Source organism: Myxocyprinus asiaticus, chromosome 15 (assembly GCF_019703515.2).
Source record: "Myxocyprinus asiaticus isolate MX2 ecotype Aquarium Trade chromosome 15, UBuf_Myxa_2, whole genome shotgun sequence".
Lineage (NCBI taxonomy): Eukaryota > Metazoa > Chordata > Actinopteri > Cypriniformes > Catostomidae > Myxocyprinus > Myxocyprinus asiaticus.
The window spans coordinates 3,034,938-3,055,579 of NC_059358.1; the positions used below are offsets into that span (position 1 = coordinate 3,034,938).

Sequence of the window (20,642 nt, forward strand, 5' to 3'; positions counted from 1 at the left end):
TTCCCTCAAGTTCACACATGTGTCTTAGCACAGGGGTTTCAAACTTTTCAATGCCAAGCACCCCCAAATATGACAATCTTCAAGCGAGGGACCGCTTTCTTAAAAATATTAAGGTAGCTATACAGAGACAACATTGTGTTTGAGAAAATAAATAATTGCCTTTTTATATTTTCATTGTACTAAAGCCGAAGAAAATATAAAAATGCTATTAAAATATTAGTATTAAATTATTATACATGTCCAATTCTGTAAATGTTAATTTTTATATATATATATATATATATATATATATATATATATATATATATATATATATATATATATATATATATTATTTTTATTTTAAAAAATGTACACCATTTTTCTATGAAATTTTCTTTGCATTCCCTTATGGCCCCCTGGGGGTTCCCAGAGCCAAGCTTAAAAAAAAAAAAAAACTTTTCCTAGCAGAGTAATTATACAGACAGACAGACAGACAAATAGAGATAGATAGAAAGATATTAAAAAATATTTTATATTAAAAATATATATAAAAATGTATATGTAACGTACAAAATGTTACAATACAATATATTTATAGATTTATTTTATATATTATACATTTTATTTAAAGAGTAGATTATAATATTTGTTGATTTTTTAAATATATGTGTTATATTGATTTATATCTATATATGACTGATGCAAAGTGTGTAGATCAGTCTCATCTCCCAAACAATCTCCCCCTCTCCTCTCATGTTAATGGTGAGGGTCAGTTTACACAGCTCCATACCTGCCCGCCCACTGTTGTGGTGGGATGGTCCCGTTCCGTTCCCTTCATCCGCGAGCAACAAACGCTTCTCCGGCACTCAGTGCGCGCAGCTCGTGCCAGCAGCTGAGAAACCAATAAGCCGCAATCGAGACACTACACGGGAATTATACGAGCTTTTAACACGCGGATACGGATCTGACCTAAAGGTAAGAGCAGCTTGAGCTTCTTATATATCGATGAGATTTACTAACAGGCTATCCGATCAGCGAATGATTAATTTAGTACCGAAATACACGCAGTTCATTCAGCGCTTTAACAGCGGCTTTGATAACTAGAATGATAAGAAACCACGTTTTGCATAAATTCTTATTTATAAATTCATTTCATGAGGCATTTAAAGAGACAGCTGAGTTTAAATCTCTAAACTGGTCATTGCTTTTCGTAAAGATTGCTATTTTTAATTATTTTTAAGCAGGCTACACTTTAAGCAGTTATGATTATCAATTAAAAAACTTTATTATATATTTTATTTTTGTAAATAATGAATCCCAATGCAGCTTTTTTAGGTTAATTTGGGCAAAGTACAGATTAAAAAAATAAATCTGTATGAATGGAGGAAATTGGGCGATTTAACATCATTTGCATATGCATTAATTAGAACCATGGATACATTTTTAAATGACATTATATTTATTGAGTTTCCTTATTATGCAAGAAGGTGAATAGTATCTATAATACTAATTCAGTGTGATTGATCACAAACACAGTAGAATGAAATAGAATATTTAATGTAACAATTGAAACAGTTTTCTTAAAGGCACAGTACGTAATTTCTGCACCATTAGCGGCATCAAATGTAATTGCAAAAACTATTGTTTACAAACATTCCTAATGTCTGCAATTGGTCAGCCAAACAGATCCCACCTCAATCTCACGCTGTAACGCCGCTCAATCAAACAGAGCAATGTCAATGTCTTTATTGCGCCACAGTGTTCACACTTTTCATGAAGTCGAAATGGCTTGCTTATAGTTGTCTCTGCATATTAAATTAGGATAGAAAGTATTTATCATCAAATGGATAGACCATTTTAACGTATTTCCAAATGTTTTGGAAATGCAATATATTTAAGGGAAACATTTGTCAAATGTTTGGTGCTTGCTATAGCAAACCTAAAGTTTTCACAGTACAAGTGCTCAGAGTTTTACCAGAAGATTGGGTTGGTGTCACATGAGAAGCTTTAAAGAAACATAAGACTGCAGGTATAAAAAGGAATATGTTTTTGGAAATGCATGTCACAGCAGTCTAATAAAATTTCCTTCATGCCAAACAGACACTGTTTTACTATTAAATATTAGTATTTTGTGGCGCTTTACAGCATTAAAGGGACAGTTCACACAACAATGAAATTCTGTCATCATTTACTCACCATCATGTTGTTCCAAATCCATGTAACTTGAACACAAAAGGTAGAATGACCCAGAATGAGCCACAGTCACCATTCACTTTCATTGCATCTATTTTTTCCCAATACAGTGAAAGTGAATGGTGACTGAGGCTGTCAGTCCCTAACATTATACTTAATGTTAGATAAAAGAAAGTCATACGGGTTTGCAACAACATGAGGGTGAGTAAATTACAGAATTGAAAGAATTTTAAGTTTGGGACAACTATCTTTTTAAGTTTCTTGAGTTATGTGTAAATGGATAGGACAATGCTGTTAACCTTCCCCCAGTGATGGACTTGGACTATAGGTGTGCAAAGCGTGCACACACTTTCTGAAAGTTCAGCAGTATGAACACTCAGGACCAGTCTAAACACTCTTAAAAAGCAGACCAAACGCAGGGATTTCACCTGTCCTTGAACCACTAGTGAGGTCTCTTCATACTGCTGTATTGTCTTCTACCTCCTAAAATAGGATAAACACATGTCTGTGGCAAGGTCTTGCTCCATCAGCTCTCTGATGTGCAGATGCATGTAAAATGTAAACATCGGTATGATGCTGAGGGAAGTAAAAATCCCATTCATTTCAGGGGAACTGATAAGAGTGTTGAACTTTGGACTTGGAAGACCGCTGTTCGAGCCCAGCCATGCACACAAGCTGACATGAGAGACAAAAGTGTCATAGAAGTGATTATGTGGTTGCTTCATAAAATGTGCTTTTCATTTCCCATTTTGCTTTTTCCACACAATCGGTTAAGTTTAGGTGTTGGTTTAAGAGTGTCTGTCCAATCACCTATCATTTGATTTTAGGACACTATTGTTTAGTTTTAAATTTGATACCTCCATCTAATATTCACCTTTAAAAGCTTGTCTGATTACGACAATATTTCACACAAACTTTTATTGATTTTTTGGCTTCAAATCAAATTTTGTAATGTTGTGATTCACCTTGGAGCTGGTTGATTTGGTCCATGGCTTGAACATTTTTTCTGAAGACTTTTATGAAATCCGTATGGAAAAAATGTATGGGAAAAATACGTCCGGAACTATGACGGTTGAAAAGTTGGCGGGAACTGTTGTGCTGTATTGCTGTACTCTCAAAAGAATCTTGCTGACCAAGTCAGATCTTTTAAACATCTTTATAGCTGTTTACCTGAATAATAACGCATCCGGTTATTTCATGCATTGGCCACTTGAGAACTTTGACAAGGTTTGTTACATCGTTTTGTTCAACTTACAGTATCCTGCGCTTGCAGCATGTTGGCCAATCATTTGTGCCTGTGTTTGCGTATTTGTGTAGAGTATGTTTCTGGTCCTAAGCCATCAGGGGGGTGATGCTGTGCAGAGATTTGGTAAAAAAACAGTATCTGTGCAGAGATTTGGTAAACAAATCAGACTAGCAGCTAATGAAAATCAGTATCAAGTCAAACTCTTTGCAGTACTGCCAAATGATTGCATTCGTCACCCAAATGATGACCTCAAACATGAAAGTAACAGCAAGCATGCACACTTTTTCATTGTCAGGGAAGGCCTATGGGCATTGTGGATCACACCTAACGGATCTGTGCCAGACCTGAGCTGACTGCATCTCTCATCAGAGGTGTTGACAAGAACTCTGACATCATTGTGATGAACAGATGTGACAGGACTTAAAAAGGACGATCAGAACCAGGTATTAGAAATAAAATGTTTTTAAATTTGGTTCATTCTGTGCGGAAACTGTTTTTTGATGTTTTGGCATTCCGCTACATTGTTTACAAATGGTAACCGGTTAAAACAAGGGCTGTCAGTTGATTAAAAGGATCAATCGAATTAATCGCATATGTAAATATTTGCTGAGAAAGTCCCTCTAAATAACAATAATTCAATATATTATAATAATAAACTTATATTTGGGGGCCTGGTTAGCTCAGCGAGTAAAGACACTGACTACCACACCTTGAGTCACGAGTGACTCCAGCCAGGTCTCCTAAGCAACCAAATTGGCCCGGTTGCTAGGGTGGGTAGAGTCACATGGGGTAACCTCCTCGTAGTGGCTATAATGTGGTTCACACTCGGTGGGGCGCGTGGTGAGTTGTGTGTGGATGCCTTGGAGAATAGCGTGAAGCCTCCACACGCACTATGTCTCCACGGTAACACGCTCAACAAGCCACGTGATAAGATGCGCGGACTGACGGTCTCAGACGTGGAGGCAACTGAGATTCGTCCTCCGCCACCCGGATTGAGGCGAGTCACTACGTGACCACGAGGACTTAGAGCGCATTGGGAATTGGGCATTCCAAATTGGGGAGAAAAACAGGAGAAATAAATAAAAATTGTACAAAAAATAAAAGAAAGTTATATTTAAAAAATCATAAATATTATAAAAATAATAATTCAGATAATTAAAATGCATTACATTATTGTGGTAAATAAATAAGACAATACAAAATGAGGACTTAGAAATGGGGAAATATATTGTTAATTTCCTTATTATTAAACATAAGCCTATCATTGGCCTATATTCTGAAATACAGTAGATTTATTATAAGGGCTTTTCTAAGGATGCCTCAATGTACATACTGTATGCATCAGACGGGTGCTTTGGAGCATCTCAATTGGGTTGCATTGCGTCATAAACACAGCATTTGTAGGTCACTGTGCCAAGTTAAACGTAGTTTGAAACTCAGTAAAACATGTTTCGAGATCCCTGCATTCGAAATTGTGCTCCTTCCAGCTGTTCTTTGAACGCAAAAACACATTCTTATCTTGTGCTGTCGCGGTGAGCAAGCCCGAGCGTGGTTTTCTGTACAGCTGGAGTTTGGCTTACTGCCCCCTGCTGAAAACAGGTGGTTCTTCGAGCTTGAATTGCTCTGATGGTTGGAATATTCCTTACTAATATCCAGGGACATGATTAACTACGCAAATTATTTAACACATTTTTTTATGGAATTACTCGCACTGAATTAGCGCGTTAAATCGACAGTCCTAGTTAAAACAAAATAAAAGAATGGTTAACCTTTTTAAAATGAGAGCTGGTTGTTTCAACGTCAGTAACTAAGCGTTTTTATAGCGCTAAGTGTCTAAAACTTTAATGTAAAATCTCCATGGTTGTTTGTCTACCCACCTAGCAAGTGAGTTGTAACTAACAGAAAACAAAGTAGTTTTAAATTTTGTGTGTGCATTTATTCTAGTAATCAAATTGACTTAAAATGTAAAAAATAATGTTAACAGCATTTAAAAATATCACTCTCAAACAATTGAAAATGGAATTTGTCCCCATTTTCTATTAACATCTAGAAGTTTGTTCCTTGAACCATTTCTAATCCCTGTTCAAAACAAAGAAGCAAAAGCCAATGGGGGGCGTTCAGTCAAACAGAATGCCCACACTGCAGTGGTAAGCCACTGAACCCCATTGGGCCTTGATCCCTGACACAATTCTGACCAATCATTTTCCAAGCCCTTTCAGAGATTCCACAAACTCACAGTCAATTTGTTGACCACAGCAGTTTAAACTACTGAGATACTGTGTCCCACAAATGTTTTTTATGGGTCCAACAAGGAAAGGCAGCAGCTGTCTTGTTTTACCGTACAAACTTATTAAATCCAAATGTTGCTCGTCTTTCAGCCCTGTATTTTCTCCTCAAGTGCAATCATGTAAACAGTCATTTTCCCAAAAGAAAACGTTGCATTTGTAGCGCTAATGTGTGGCTGAAGCAGGGCTATGTGTTAAACCACCTGGTAACAGCTCAGGTTACTAATTAGAGGGTAAATGGTCTTGGTTCTTCAAAGTAACATCACCTTCTTAAAATACAGTATGTGTGTGTGTGTGTGTGTGGGTGTGTGGGTGGGTGGGATTTGTATGGTTTACGAGGATATTTTCTTTAGGTTACAAACTGGTAATTACAAGGGTATTATGCTATAAATGTGGTTTATGAGGACATTTCTAGTGTCCCTATAATTCAAATCGCTTAAAAAACATACTAATTTATGTTTTTTTGAAAATGTAAAAATGCAGAAAGTTTTTTGTGAGGGTTAGGTTTAGGGGTAGGGTTAGGTTTAGGGGATAGAATCTATAGTTTGTACAGTATAAAAATCATTATGTCTATGGAGAGTCCTCATAATGATAGCTGCACCGACATGTGTGTGTGAACGTGTGAGTGTGTGTTATGAGTTATGGCTCATTGAGTGAAAGGTACTATATTTCACTCCCATCATGGCTTATTTCCCTTCATCATTGCATCTATTTCTTATAAAGCTCATGATTTATTTATTCACTTTAGTATTAATATTAAATCAACAAATTCCAACTATCCCCAGTTGGTTTGAATGACAGCTGGGGGTGCGAGTCGGTCTAATCCTGCCTTCAAGTCCTCCTTGAAGAGGAGGCTACTACTTAAGGCAAGGGTACACGTCGCTTTTCTGCGTGCCATTCCATCTCGTGCATTGTTGAGCATTCAGCCTTTCAATGTATACTCTTTTGAATGCAAGCCCATACGGACACATTCAATGCATATGCACTATGCACCTGCTTTGTGATGCTCTTTTAGCACAGTCAATGATGCACAAAGACGCGGAATGTCCCCATGTCTAGACAAACTTGGCTGCACGCGGACAATCCCCACATAATGTGCAGATGACGAAATTTGCATCACGCACATGCAGAAAAACGAGGTATACTTTGGCCATTGCAAGCCCAGAAGTCGTTTCGATGTGATGCGTGTTCAAGTGATTTCGGTGGGAATGAAACTGACGCTTTTGAGCAATTTGAGATTTCTTTCTCTCTTTTTCACTTCCCGGCTTTTCTAGCGTTAATGATGCGCATTAGGTGTGCAATGTATGCATATTTTAGCATTCATGTGCCGCTAAAAAGATTGATGAGAAACGTAGTGTTTTTTATCATAAACGTGGCTAATTCAGTAGAACTTTCTGGCAAGATCTATCGCTATTCTGCATTAACAGAACATAAAATGCGTATACAAACTAATAACTAATAGAAGGGGCCAGTCAACATTCACAATAATAACTTAATTATTACCAATACTAATTAGCTTCCCCCATGATTCTTTAGTTAATTTGCAAATAATTATGAGGTTTCAGACAGGTTTCCCGAACATTCTTCCATTGGTCATAAAAACAGATTGTCCACCCCAAAGTCGCCATTTTTTAAGCCACGTTGGGCTGGTCGGGCCACTCAAACAATTGGAAGAATATTTAAATAGGGCCACAGAGCCACACTTTTTGGGGAACTCAACCTACGAATGGTTGCCTCTGAATATTAAACTCGAAAATGAGAAGGTATTTTAACTTAACAGGTAAATATAACATTGTGGAAGCATTCATATACATTCATCACGTAAATACGATCATTCTGACAGGACTTGAAGGCAGCAGTCACACATTCTGTTAATTGTCCGCAGCTCGGCTAGATAGCGCTGCAACCCTGCCAGGTCTAATCAGACTTACCACTACCGCCCAGATTGTTCATCACACATGAAGGGGCCTGTATCCTTTGTCACGCTCACAAGGCATTGTTCTGACAGGGTCGGTAACCATTAATCTTTGCCTCAACTACACACCGGCACAATGTTTTTGACGAGGTGCTGGGGGGGTCGAGGGGAGATGAGGGGCTATTTTGGTGGCACTTTGGGGCTGTTTGCAACCAAGCAGTCAGACTAGCGACTAATGAGAGGAGACAGCTGGCAGGTTCAGTAGACGTTATGAAGCAATATGAAATGGCAATGAATCATACGGCCTATTTAGGTAGAAAAAGAGTGATCGAGAATATTTACTTATCTTTGGTTTCCACTTAGTGATGTAGTTATTTTGGAGTATTAAAATAATAGTTCTGTCATTATTTCCTCACCCTCATGTCACCCACTAGTGGAACACAAAAGGAGTAGTTTTCTTTTGAAGAATCACAGTAACCATGTCTGTCAAGCTCAAAAATGGACAAAACAACACTACAAAAGTATTCCATAGGATTACTGCACATTTCCAAGTGTTCTGAAGTCATATGCAAATTTAGGTTGTTATTCGAGGGAAATCTTCCCCTCCACTGCAGCTCTCAAATCGTAATCTCCGTCCTGCATATTCAAACTGGCATGTTGCATTTGCTTTCGACACACATGAGACACAATGGCATTTTGGCGTTAACATTAAACCTGGCAAGATGTGACAATGTGCCGTTTTTGAATCTTAAAGGAATGTTCTGGGTTCAAAACAGGTTAAGCTTAATTGACAACATTTGTGGCATAATGTTGATTACCACACAAATAATCGACTTGTCCCTCATTTATTATACCTTATTCACACTAGCGCCATCTTTGATTTTTAATGGGAATGACAACGAGGCTGTGAGGGATAGACTTACCATCTTTTCAATGGCACAAACGGTATAAAGCAGTTTAAAGCACCTAGATCACATCTGATTTTACACAACTCATGATGTCTGGAGTTCTATGTATACTGAATGTTCTTGGACAGATATTTTATTAATGTTTTGTCCGCGGAATGATCCAAAAACACTTTAAACTGCAGTACATCCCATTGAAGAGACTGTAAGTCTCTCCCTCACACACACCGTTTCAAAACAATAGCCACAAGATATGAACATTGAGCTCGGTAATATGATTTTAGCACGATACAATTGCCTACTAACCTTTTCTGAATAAAGTTACAGTGTATCCAACTTATATTCAACTTTGTTGTCATGAAAATGAATCGCCGGAAACACCTGTAAAGCCCTGATTATATCACACTAAAATCATGTTAACACATATAATGTTTACGTCTGGTGGGTATACTTTTGAAACAGTGTTCAATACTATTTTCAGTGCTGTTGATTGAGCTTAACGTGTAGTGAACCTGCAACATTCCTTTAACGCAGATGTAAATGAGATTTGAGAGCGCTATAGCACACAAGTCAAATTAACTACGTTTACGGTGATTTTAGAGTCTTTATTTCTTTCTGTTTGAAAATGCCAAAATAAACTGAGACCTCGATTAAGTATCCTAAGCTATGAAAGAGCAACCTTTGAGCAATCACATTTTCCTCTGGGTTGTGAAAATTGACTAACAAGGCTGATAAATCTATATTGCTTTTGTATATATTGTCCTGGTTTGCGCTGCCAACATGCTGGTGTTTTGTAAAGAGTTGTGCATGTATGTGCTGGTTGCATTCAGGTCACCCACATGAGAGCAATGGGCAATCAATGTAATATCACTGGAACTGGTGGGTGTTTGCGGTCATAGAGGGAAAATAGGGACCAGGATTGTTAGTGCTCCATTAGATTGATTGATGTTACGAGGCAGGACAGCAAAGTTAGGCTTGCCCCTCTGGGGGGTTGGGCACCATTCCCCCCTCACCCCTTTTCCCAACCCAGAAGTCACGTTTGTTTGAACCTTTGCTGCCAAAGCAACACTTGGCAACATTTGCCAGCAAGCACCAATGATGCAATTAAGACATAATTGAATCTATTTATTTAGTGTTTACTTTAAATGCCGAAACATACTCCACGCAAGTACGTGAATTCAGACGCTTCTAGCAACGCAAGCTTGATTCCGTGCATTTTTGCGTTCCAAAATGTGTCAATACGCAAGTATGTTGCATTCTCAACGTTGTTACAAGGGACGCTATATGAAGATTAGTATGAACCGCTCCTAAAATGAATTTTCTCTTTTAAGTCAACTATTGTCATGGCGGAGCAACAGTTTGAAGAGAATATTGCTGACCAAGTGAGTTAAAGTCAGTATATTTAAAGCAACTTACCTGAGTAATAACAACTGCAGTTTAATGGCACAGAATTTTGAAGGTAAATAGCGCCCCGTTGAGTACTGAGGTTTGTTACCGGTAATGCCAGAACGCATAAGAATGATCAACAAGAACGCGCGTTGGGCAAGTGCATTTGCAGACGCGTATTTGCATAAAGTATATTTCTGGCCTAAGCCTAAGAGGGATTTTTCAGAGCAATTTTCAAGAAAGATTTTTTTCTAGGGGAAATGAAGTTAAGATTGAATCTTCTAAATTGCCTGTATTGTAAAGTGATAAGCTCTTGAATAGGCCTTTCTGTGCAACGGCCCTTTTCTATCCCTCTGCAAAATTCTGTTTTGTTGATTCTTAAAAGGCTGCATGTAGGTCAGATTACTTTACAAGAACAGCATTTATTAAGTTAGCATTTCACGTCAAAGGCTTTTTATTGGAGAGCAACCCCATATGCCAAGCATTTGTTATGGTCACAGTAAGAGTAAATAGACTGCACTCCCTTTGCAAACTTTATATGCATAGAAAAATCCGACCTTGTGTTTTTGGGTTGTGAAAGTTACAGAATGTTTTCATAGTACAATGAACTGTTTTATCTCAAAAGATCAAGGAAAATTGGATTCCTCATGATATGAGCCCTTTAATAGTCTATAATAGATGACCACTACCTTGATCACCACACTCAAGAGCTCTTGATGGACATGCTGGACACGGGTCAAAATTCTGAGGAGGCTCTTGGGTAACTCTCATGAAATCAAAAACATGTCCAGGTGACAATGCAGCCCGAAATCTAAAGAAATTATTTACTTTATTAAATATAATTCTTGAATATAATTTTGCATAGAAAAAATGAAGTCTGTGTTTTGGAGCATTAAAGGAATATTCCAGGTTCAATACAAGTTAAGCTCAATCGACAGCATTTGTGCCATAATACTGATTACCACAAAATTAATTCCGACTCGTCCCTCCTTTTCTTTAAAAAAAGCAAAAATCAGTACATTGAGGCGCTTACAGTGGAAGTCAATGGGACCAATTTTTCGAGGGTTTAAAGGTGGAAATGTGAAGCTTACAATTTTATAAAAGCATTCAAATTAATTTTTCTGTTAAATCTCAAGTAGTATTTGAGCTGTAATGTTGTTTAAATCATCATTTTTACAGTCGTTTAGGGTTTTAGGTTTTGTTGACATTACATCATCATGACAACAAAGTTGTAAAATTGTCTATAACTTAACACAGATAAGGTTAGTAAGTGATTTTATCGCACTAAAATCATATTAACACTCATACTGATATACTCATATTGAAACAGCATCAAAAAATTATTTTTGAAAAAGTTCAAAAATTGGCCCCATAGACTTCCATTGTAAGTGCCTCAGTATAACCCAGATTTTTGGGGGGGGTTTAAAGAAAAGGAGGGGAAAGTCAAAATGAATTTTTGTGGTAATCAATATTATGCCACAAATGCTGTCGATTGAGCTTAATCCAGAATATTCCTTCAAGATTTTTTTGCATTGTGACACTATTTTCATGACAATCAAGCACACCCCACACAGGTGTCTTAGAGACAAAATCAACATCATGTGGCTTAAAAACAGCACAGAATAGGTTACTTTAAAAACTGCCCTTTTATTTGCAATGCATTATGTTTGAGAAAGTGAAAGAAAATACATTCTTGCCAAATGGCTACACTGTACCATACAGGGATATAGTTATTTTTTTCCTTTTGATTTTGGAATGTGACCTGGGCATGTTTTTGACAGGTTTTGTGTGTTAGAGAGATATTTGTTTTACACTAGAGGAATTTATAGCAGCTTTATCAGACTACTGTAGCATAAAACACCAAACCAAGGATGTTTTATGACATAACTATGGAAAAGTAGGGTAAAGTCCATTTATGTGTTAACGCCTTCACACATAACCTCTTAAAAGGGGACATATCATGGAAAACAAGACTTCAAAGTACTCCCAATGCAAATAGCCCACCCCAGTCCATATTTTCCTAAATTCTGGGTGCGTTAAGGAAAATATATGCCCTGATAAATGACAGTGTGAACTACAACAGTATCATAACCAGGCCGTAACCACCATTGGCATTGAGAGGGACATGTTTTCATGAGATTCACCCAGTCATATGCATATCTCACTGCCTCCACATGTGCATTTCAGTGATCACAAAATGTTTTGGCCCCTGTTTACACCTGCACTGTCCACTTTTGACTGGATCACCCACCACCGTTGGTTAATACCAGGTGTAAATGGGGCCAACTAGACTTCACAATGCCCATGAATGGACACCCATCCCACGTCTACAATGGACGTTCGTCCAGCCGCCCGCCTCAAAGTCTCCGGCAATCCACTCACTCGCATTTGTCACGTTTGAATAACAATAGAAGCACACCGAGTCAGTTAAGTGTCCACCTCAAAATTTGGAGTGGATTTAGGGGGGGCGTTATGGTTAAAAGGTGTCCCTTGTGACCTGACTGTGGCTCTGTGCCAGTCCAACCCCCACGCCCATCATACATCAACTACATAATGGCACTCAATACCTCACTTTGGTAAAGAGGTATATGCTACCTCTGCCAGAGTGTATGTCTCTCTTGAATTTTATTGTTGTGTCTTTTCTTTCACTCTGTTTTTCTTACTAATGAGCCTCGGCATTCAGTCCTGACTGAATTGAGCCAGAGGGGTCTATTGTCTGGGCCGATAAATAATGCAAGAGTTTGTCTGTGATGGACATCCTGAGCCTTTTGTAGTTCCATATCGGAGTCAAATATGGGACCTTTTTTAGTAACTGGGCTGGTCAGAATAGGTGGGACAGACACATTCTTAACTATCTCCGCTTGCTTTTAATTAATGGCAGAAGTTTTATCAACTCGATCCAATAACTTTCTTTTTACATGTAAAAAAACTTTCAGTCTTCTCTGGAACACAAAAACGGAGATGTTAGGCAGAATGTTAGCCTCAGTCACCACTCACTTTCCTTTAGTCTGATCTTATGAAAATGTTGTGACTGTGGCAACATTTTTGCTAAATTATAAATATCATGGTTCGTTACATGTACTGTATCAAGGCAGTTCCAAGGTGAAATGTCCACTGTGTGGTGCTAAAAACAAGTTAAATGTTCTCCTAAACAGATTAGGTTTTTAAGGTTCCCTACCCTAATTGTTAAAGCTAAATCTAACCAATAGTGTCATTAAAAGGCTCTTCAGGACTTGTACCCCGGTCCTTTGCATCACAAGTGCAACGCTCTATCAGTTGAGCTACCGCGCAAATTGATCACACCTGAAAAAGCTTTTAAATGTACTTGATTATGTAATGCAAACATTAAAAGTGTTTAGATGTCATAAGATAGCATTGTGTGAGAAGCAGTGCAAAAAGTGTTTATGAACTGATGTGATTTGTGCGAAAAATGAAAAGTCGTTATTGTTATAGCGCCTCTAGTGTTCATTTCTCCAGGAAAGTGCTGTGATACGTACCACAAGCCTTGTAAAAATCATTCAGCAAAAAAGCAGGTATGGTAACGTGACTCTATGAGACTAGTTGCTCTATTTTCACTACACGCAACAACCATGCACTACATCTTATACAATTTCCGTGAGAGCGCTAATTCAAAGTGCAAGTGGGCATGAATTGTAGTGTTTGCGCTATCTCTGGGTGTATGCACGCAAACTGTGGGTGAACTGTATGTACATGAAGTGGCGCAAAGCGCAATTTGCTATTTTCTTGAGAAATAGGTCATATGTTTCAAAAGCACGTCTGTTTTCAGCCTAAACTCAGTTGCTACATTTGCAGTTTGGAGATTCCACCAGCAGATGGAAATAAATTCACATCCAAACTCTGAAAATATAGTGAAACATCAAATTATGTTGCCGTCTTATGAAACAAAAACAAAAAAAATCCATAGATTATGGTTTATTTTTTTAATGATTATTATTATTCATATATTTACAATTGTGTTTATGATCTAATTTGTATTGGTATTTTTCCACCTGTTGTCAGATTGATTTTTATGTTGGAAGTTAGAGCGGATAAAATATTTGGATTTGATATATGATGTGTTTTTTTACCATTTCGTTATTTTGATAAAATTTTCATTGCGTTGGAAGTGTAATTTGAATTTAGAAATATTTTTGGTTGAATTTTTTTATGTTTCAATAAATGAATTTAATTGTTCAAAATCGACCGGTAGAAGTGAAGTGCGTCGATACAATCACTGTTAATACTAGCCATGATTTGTGTCAGCAGATTAATATAATATACATTCCCTATAATTTAATGGAGCGTACATCCAAATTCTGACCAGAATAACATTTTCTAAGCATATAAAAGGAGCGTTTCACTATCATAAAAATAATTCTATTCTTCTAATTCATTGCATACAGTCCATTTACACTACCAACTTCTTATGAATGTGCTGTCTTTGTTTATATCACTGGTTCTGAGGGAATGGACTATATAACATGATGCAGATGCTGCAATAAGCGGAGAAGAACCTGCAAATTAAATTGCACTTGACTCAGCCCATTAATGCATTGTGCGCGCGATTTCACCAAACCCACTTGCACCTAGACGTAGCGCATGCTTGCATGAAAATACCAAACTTCATGGCCATGCCCATTGGCTTTACGATTGTGACTTATGGCATAGCACTGCGCTAAGCGCTAGCACTCTTAAAATAGGGCTTAGGTTGCTTTCATTGCATCTTTATGCTATAAAATGAAAGTGAATAGATCTGTAAACATTACGTGGATACCTCCTTTTTGGTTTTGTTCTTACTTTGCGTGAAGACTTCAGTAGACAGTGGCTTAGATACAGCTTGACAGAAAACATCTGGTTTCTCTTTGACCTTGTTGGATGGCTGGTTTCTGCTCTCCTGCAGGCAAACGGGCTGCTATTCAGCTTCATTGAGATGCAAAGAAATACCAACATGAAAGTCAGTGAGATCAGAGAAGGTTGGTTTAGCAGGGATTAATTACAAGCCACTGAGTTTAGGAAAGACCTGCTGTTATTACCAGCAAAGATCTCACAAGAGAGAGAGAGGGTCATAGCCAAAGTTGCATGTCACTTATTTGCCTCTTTAGAGAATATTGAGGGTAATAGGGGCAATTGTAGAGGAGCAAAAGATTTGGATGATGGGGTGAACGTGTTAAACAACTGTTCAGTGATGATCAGTGCCCCCCACTGAAAAAACAAAATCCCTTAGTAAACGCTATTCTCTGTGCATACATATAACTTTCCAGCTTTTCATTCTATCAGTCAGTAAATCTAACAGAGATGTGAGCTTGTTTTAATTTGTTCTGTTCAGCTATTAATAGCCCTGTTTCCAGCTTAAACATGTTGGCCTTGCATTCAAATAGTTGTCACATTGGTTTGGAAAGATCTATATTACTGAGGTAATGCATCTAGAAGCCAATAATGGCCTTGGGTGCAGAGAGATGCAAACGTAGCTAATAATAGGATTTGATAATGGACTATTGAAAAACGTACTACTGTTTGATACTTTGTGCACCATTCTTTGGTTACAACAGAACATAGCTTGATGTTTTATTATATCAAGTAATTTGCAATTCAAATTATGTTAGATAAGGACTAATAGGGCTGTGCAATATATGTCAAATATTCCCAATATATATGATTTTGCTGGCCATATAAAAATAAGCGCTGTTGTGAAATGTAAACTGAGCTTCTTGAGATGATTTTAATGCGCTTTTCTTTAGGTCATTACATTTTCTGAGGAAGTTTCTTAATCATTTAATGGAAAACATTGTGGAAAAACATACCATGATGATTTTTAACTAGATTTTTACTGTATTTACTTTTTGCTTTAAACATTTTTAATCTAAAAAATCTGTTTTGTTGAAATGATGGTTCCTCTAATTGAAAAACAAACCATTAAGCCATTTCAGAGCAAATACATAAATGGGTCACACTTTATATTAGGTGTCTTTAACTATGCAGTAACATTGAAATACAATACAATGCATTCACTGTGTAAGTGTTCTCCAAAATTCTCACAAGATTCACATTTGCTACTACTGAGGTTGAAGTACGGGTAGGTTTAGGAGTAGGGTTAGGGTTAGGGTCAGAGGTTAGAGTTTGGTTTTAGGGCAAAGGCTGGGGTAGGGTTAGGTTTAGGGTTAGGCGTAAGGTTAACAGTGTAACTACAAATTTAATTAAATACAGGTATTTTAAATGTAAGTACAATGCAACAACATGTATAAACATAATAAGTACATTGTATCAAATGCTTAATTATATAGTAGTTAAAGACACCTAATATATAGTAGGACCCATAAATGTATATTTAATATCATCAAAAAGCTTAAAAGTATCGAGATATAATTGTTTTAGCTATATCACCCAGCTCTACTGTCAAAATAAGTAGCGTTTACTGAGTTTGGACTCCCTGTTGCTCACCTCTTTCTGACTTCCATCTCATGCTCAACACCTGTTCAGAATTCTTTCCCGGAAATTTCCCAAACAATGGCTGCTTTTCCCGGACTGTCTGACATCTGGAAAATGTTGCAGTTCCACTTTTGAAAAGGATTTATTGCGGACAGCTTCAGAGGGGGTGAAAGAACAACGGAGGTGCTGTACTTTTAAGATAAAAAGTTATTTTACTGTATAATACATTTCTTTTAAAAACATTTATTTTACTTAAAAAAAAAAAATCCATGTATTTGAGTCTAAATGTTGAGACAAAGCTGATACTTTAGCAATGCACACCTGTTTTTAGTTGCATTCTAGACCAGTTAATAACTTCTCACTGGCAAACAAATGACATTTCCATAGTCATTTCAGTTTACTAGGTCACAGGAACATATTCAGCTGAAAAGGCTGTTTATTGTTGTCTTTTTCCTGCGAGGGGGTACAAAAATAGCACATCATGTTTGAATGTCTTCTGTTGCTGCCAACCATGCAGTCAAAACTGTTAATCTAAAATTCTTACTTTACAATAACATTCCCTGTGTTTTTGTGCTGTCCTCATATTCGTATCGATACATATTTCCTGCTTTGATTTGATTCTGATTCACAAGCTTTCAATTTGATTCTGATTTTGATTAATTTGGGTATATAATTATGATGTCCATTTTGCTTACATATAAAGGAAATTCTCTCTCAGTTAATACTGTAATTATACAGGGAAAACTTGGTACATTATGTAAATATAAATTGTAAAAATTAACAACAGGGCCCAAACTGTGGTCCAATTTCTATTTATTTAACAGGTTCAATAATCAACACATCCAAAACTGAAGTAAACTTTAAAGTAAAAGTAAACTTCGTGGTAAAAAGATCAATCTTGCATTTTATAAGAATTAATATCGTGAAGATTGCAATTAATCAGAAAATCTATATTTTACCCAGCCTTAAACAATGTAGTGGTTTACACCACATTACATGCAGTGAATAGTCCTGCAGTTTTAAAAGAAATGTGTGTGTGTTTTTATAAGCAGATTTCAGGGTTTCTAAAATATGGACGCACTCCTGCATTATTTAGTGAAACCCTCGAGGAATGCAAATGTGGCATGTGGGTTAAGCTAATGCTGATAGTGCAAGGCCATTACCACTGCAGTCTGAGTGCATATGGTCACATTTCCCTTAATAGACCTTCTAAATGCATCTGAGAGTAAATACGTAAAATCCCACATGCTTACAGCCTGATATTCTAACTTGAATCTAGAGTTCACAGTGTGCAACATGAATGTGACATCTGTTTGGCACTAAATGCACAGAATTGGTGCAGGATGGCGCATCTGTAAGAGTGAACAGTTATGTAGGACTAGGTCAATGGACAAGCGCTGTGCTCAGCTGAAGTCATCTCAGTCCATGCATGAGGTAATGGCATTGCCTGTGGCCCCAGACGTGAATTTCTGCCAACATGTTAAAAGCTACAGGGACCTTTATCTGTGTGGCCATATGGCCTATGCTTTGGGAGTTGGACTCTCCCTTGAGAAATGCTAAAAAGACTGAACTGAGTCTACCTTTTTTGTTTTCACAGGGTTCCAGGTATAAAGGAAAAGGACAGGAGCTCTGTCTTTCGAAATCTGAAGTGCACCGGTGCCAGCTGTATAGGCCAGCCCAACCAGAACGCTGCAGGACAATAGAGACCCAACCCAGAGACCTTACACGGCTATCAAAAATCAAATAATCAAGCTCATTAGCTACCTTCCACCAAGACAACCTTCCCTGAAAAGATCAACAGAAAAAAGGAAGTTGGAAGGGGCGAAACAAGAGTGGGGAGAAGGAGAATTGTATTCAGAGTGAATGCTGACTGCTATTTCTGCAGTTTTGTGGTGAGGGGAACATCTCATTTGGGAGCGATTTTGCATTGTGGAAAAAGGATTTCCCTGTGCTCTGCCCATTTGTCCATAATATAAATATTCCATGGAGAAATTGATTTGTCCCTTTTCCAAAAGTGCCCAACAAAGAGACAAATTTTGGCAAAGCCCAGCAGCCAACTCTCTCACTTAAACCTCTCAGATTGATACCTCAAATCTTGGAATGCCTGAAAGTCTGTAGTTATAGGAGTCCATTAAATGGATCCCTAACAATCCCCAAAGTCTATATCCTGCGAGTATTCTGAGACACATCTGATCTTGAAGCTTTATTGGACCAGTAGTTCCTAGACAACTTTCATCAAGTCACAAGCTTACCTTTCAACACGAGAGGGTTACCTTCACCAGCTGCTTTGTCCACCCTGTTTGGATGCATTTTTCCAGAATTCCAAAATGAAGCCCTTAACACCAGTTGGTTCACCCTCTCCACTGCGGCTCCTCAACAAGGGGCCAGATTACCTGCGTAGGCAAATGGATGCAGGAAGCAGGGGTCACTCCATCAGTGCCGTGGAGCGTCTTGAAGCCGATAAGGCGAAGTATGTCAAGAGTCAACAGGTCATCAACACCAAGCAAGATCCTGTGTTGGTGCCCTGCGCCACCCCTCCACCCCTGCCCCGTCGCAATTTCACAGTGTCTGGTCCGTCAACACCCGTTCTACCTCCCCGAAGACCCTCGATCCCTTTCTCTTCACAGGTTTTCACAAGGGATGAGAATGAGGATGACTCCAGGAAGGAGAACTGTCAGAACGAGACCGTTGTGGAAACACACAATCGCAACAATGCGAACAAGCCGCCTGCACCTTCCCCTAGAACCCCAACCACTACGCCATTAGTTGCCCCACACAGTGCGCCAATAATGCGTAGGAGTAACGGCAAACGCATGCTGCGTCCAGACTCTCTGGTCATATATAGACAGAAAAAAGAATGCAAGATTCCCAGCAGTGGTGGCGGAAACGGCAACATGGAGGCCAAGGGCTACAGCTTCGTAAGAAGACTTTTCCAAGGTTCTATGCGGGAGAAGAGCAACGGGAGTGATGCTGCTCAAAAAATGGTGATAAACGAGGAAAAGACATCCTCCTCTCGAGATGGGGACTCTCAAATGTCCTGGTCCAATGATAAAGACACTGTTGATGGGGGAAATGAGACTCGAAGATCGAGTAGATCCGACCATGGGCACTCAGTGGTGGAGCCTCAAAATGACAACACTGGATTTCTGGAGAAGCAATCGAAGAACGGCACAATTAACTGTTTACGAAACAGTGTGGGTAACTGTAATAATAACGATATGGACCCATGGAAGCCAGTTGTACCTCGAATGCGGTCCAATTTGAAACGTTCCAAGTCGGACTTAAGACTTCACAGCTCGTTAGCAATGTCTGAGCAAGAGCGCTTCTTCGACTTCTGTGGATTGGACCTAGAAATGGTGGAAAGGCTTGGACCAGAGAACTTTCTAGCAGGGGCCAGTTCAGTTGACACGCTCTCACTTCTACTGAGAAGCGTTGGAGGTGGAGGCGGCTCGGAACCTAGTGAATTTTCTCAACACTCCAGAGATGGACTGTTCCAGGAAGAGCTAGCTGAGCAGATCCCGACAGGTGTGTCCATTATTGAGAGAAATGCACGTGTTATAAAGTGGCTGTACAGTTGCAGGAATGCAGCCAAGGAAGGCCCTAAAGAGTCCACTGTTTGATTACCCTCGTAATCTCAAGACTATTCTGGACTGTTGCCTGGAGCAGTGTTCCAATACTGAAAAACTACACTTATGACAGATTACGTTGTATTTATTTAATGTAGAAGATTTGTATTTAAGAGATTTGTTCAGCTTTTCACAACCAGTACAAGCTCATTTTTTCATGTTTATGGTGAAGTGTGTAATTCCAAAGAGAATTGCAAAAATAACGACAGTAATAAATAAAAAAATAAAAACAGTTTTCCTAAACACTGCTCCTTTTAATATTGGTCAAACAGATAGTCCCGCCCCCAAACTCACACCATTGGTTGAGCCGATCGTGCTGTGTCGGGCTGGTCTAGATACTCAACAAACAGAGCAAATTTTATGAAGCGCCACAGAGTCACAATGTTAACACTTTTCAGGGGAATCAACCTAATAGCGAACTTAAAGTTGTCTCTGCATATTAAAAAATGACACACTTCACCTGTCAGTCACAGATAAAGCTAAATAGTGATGCATGAGTACTGAATGAACCATGTGTACCTCATTTCCCAACTGTCCCAGTTAAGTTTGTTTGTTTCCTTTTTTTTTCCCCTTAAATGCAGGCATTGGAACAAACACACAGAGCACCCCTGTGGGGATAATAATGCACTGAATTGGAGAAAGAGAGAGAGAGACAGAGAGAGAGCTACATACTGTACA

General features: G+C 38.3%; 1 protein-coding gene across 3 annotated transcripts in view; it reads left to right on the plus strand.

Moving 5' to 3' along the window:
* The first annotated feature begins 830 nt into the window (after positions 1 to 830).
* LOC127453155 (protein FAM110B-like) overlaps positions 831 to 20,642 on the plus strand; it is a 21,079-nt gene continuing 1,267 nt past the window's right edge. The window contains exons 1-4 of one of the 3 annotated variants that reach the window (XM_051719350.1): positions 831 to 957; positions 3,717 to 3,864; positions 17,936 to 19,863; positions 20,546 to 20,642. The exon at positions 20,546 to 20,642 is cut by the window's right edge and continues 1,267 nt beyond it. In XM_051719350.1, the coding sequence (XP_051575310.1) occupies positions 18,666 to 19,863; positions 20,546 to 20,595 (1,248 nt within the window). In that variant the 5' untranslated portion in view covers positions 831 to 957; positions 3,717 to 3,864; positions 17,936 to 18,665 and the 3' untranslated portion in view covers positions 20,596 to 20,642. Of the gene's footprint in view, positions 958 to 3,716; positions 3,865 to 17,935 lie in introns of all 3 variants that reach the window. The other 2 variants (XM_051719348.1, XM_051719349.1) reach the window with 2 other exon arrangements.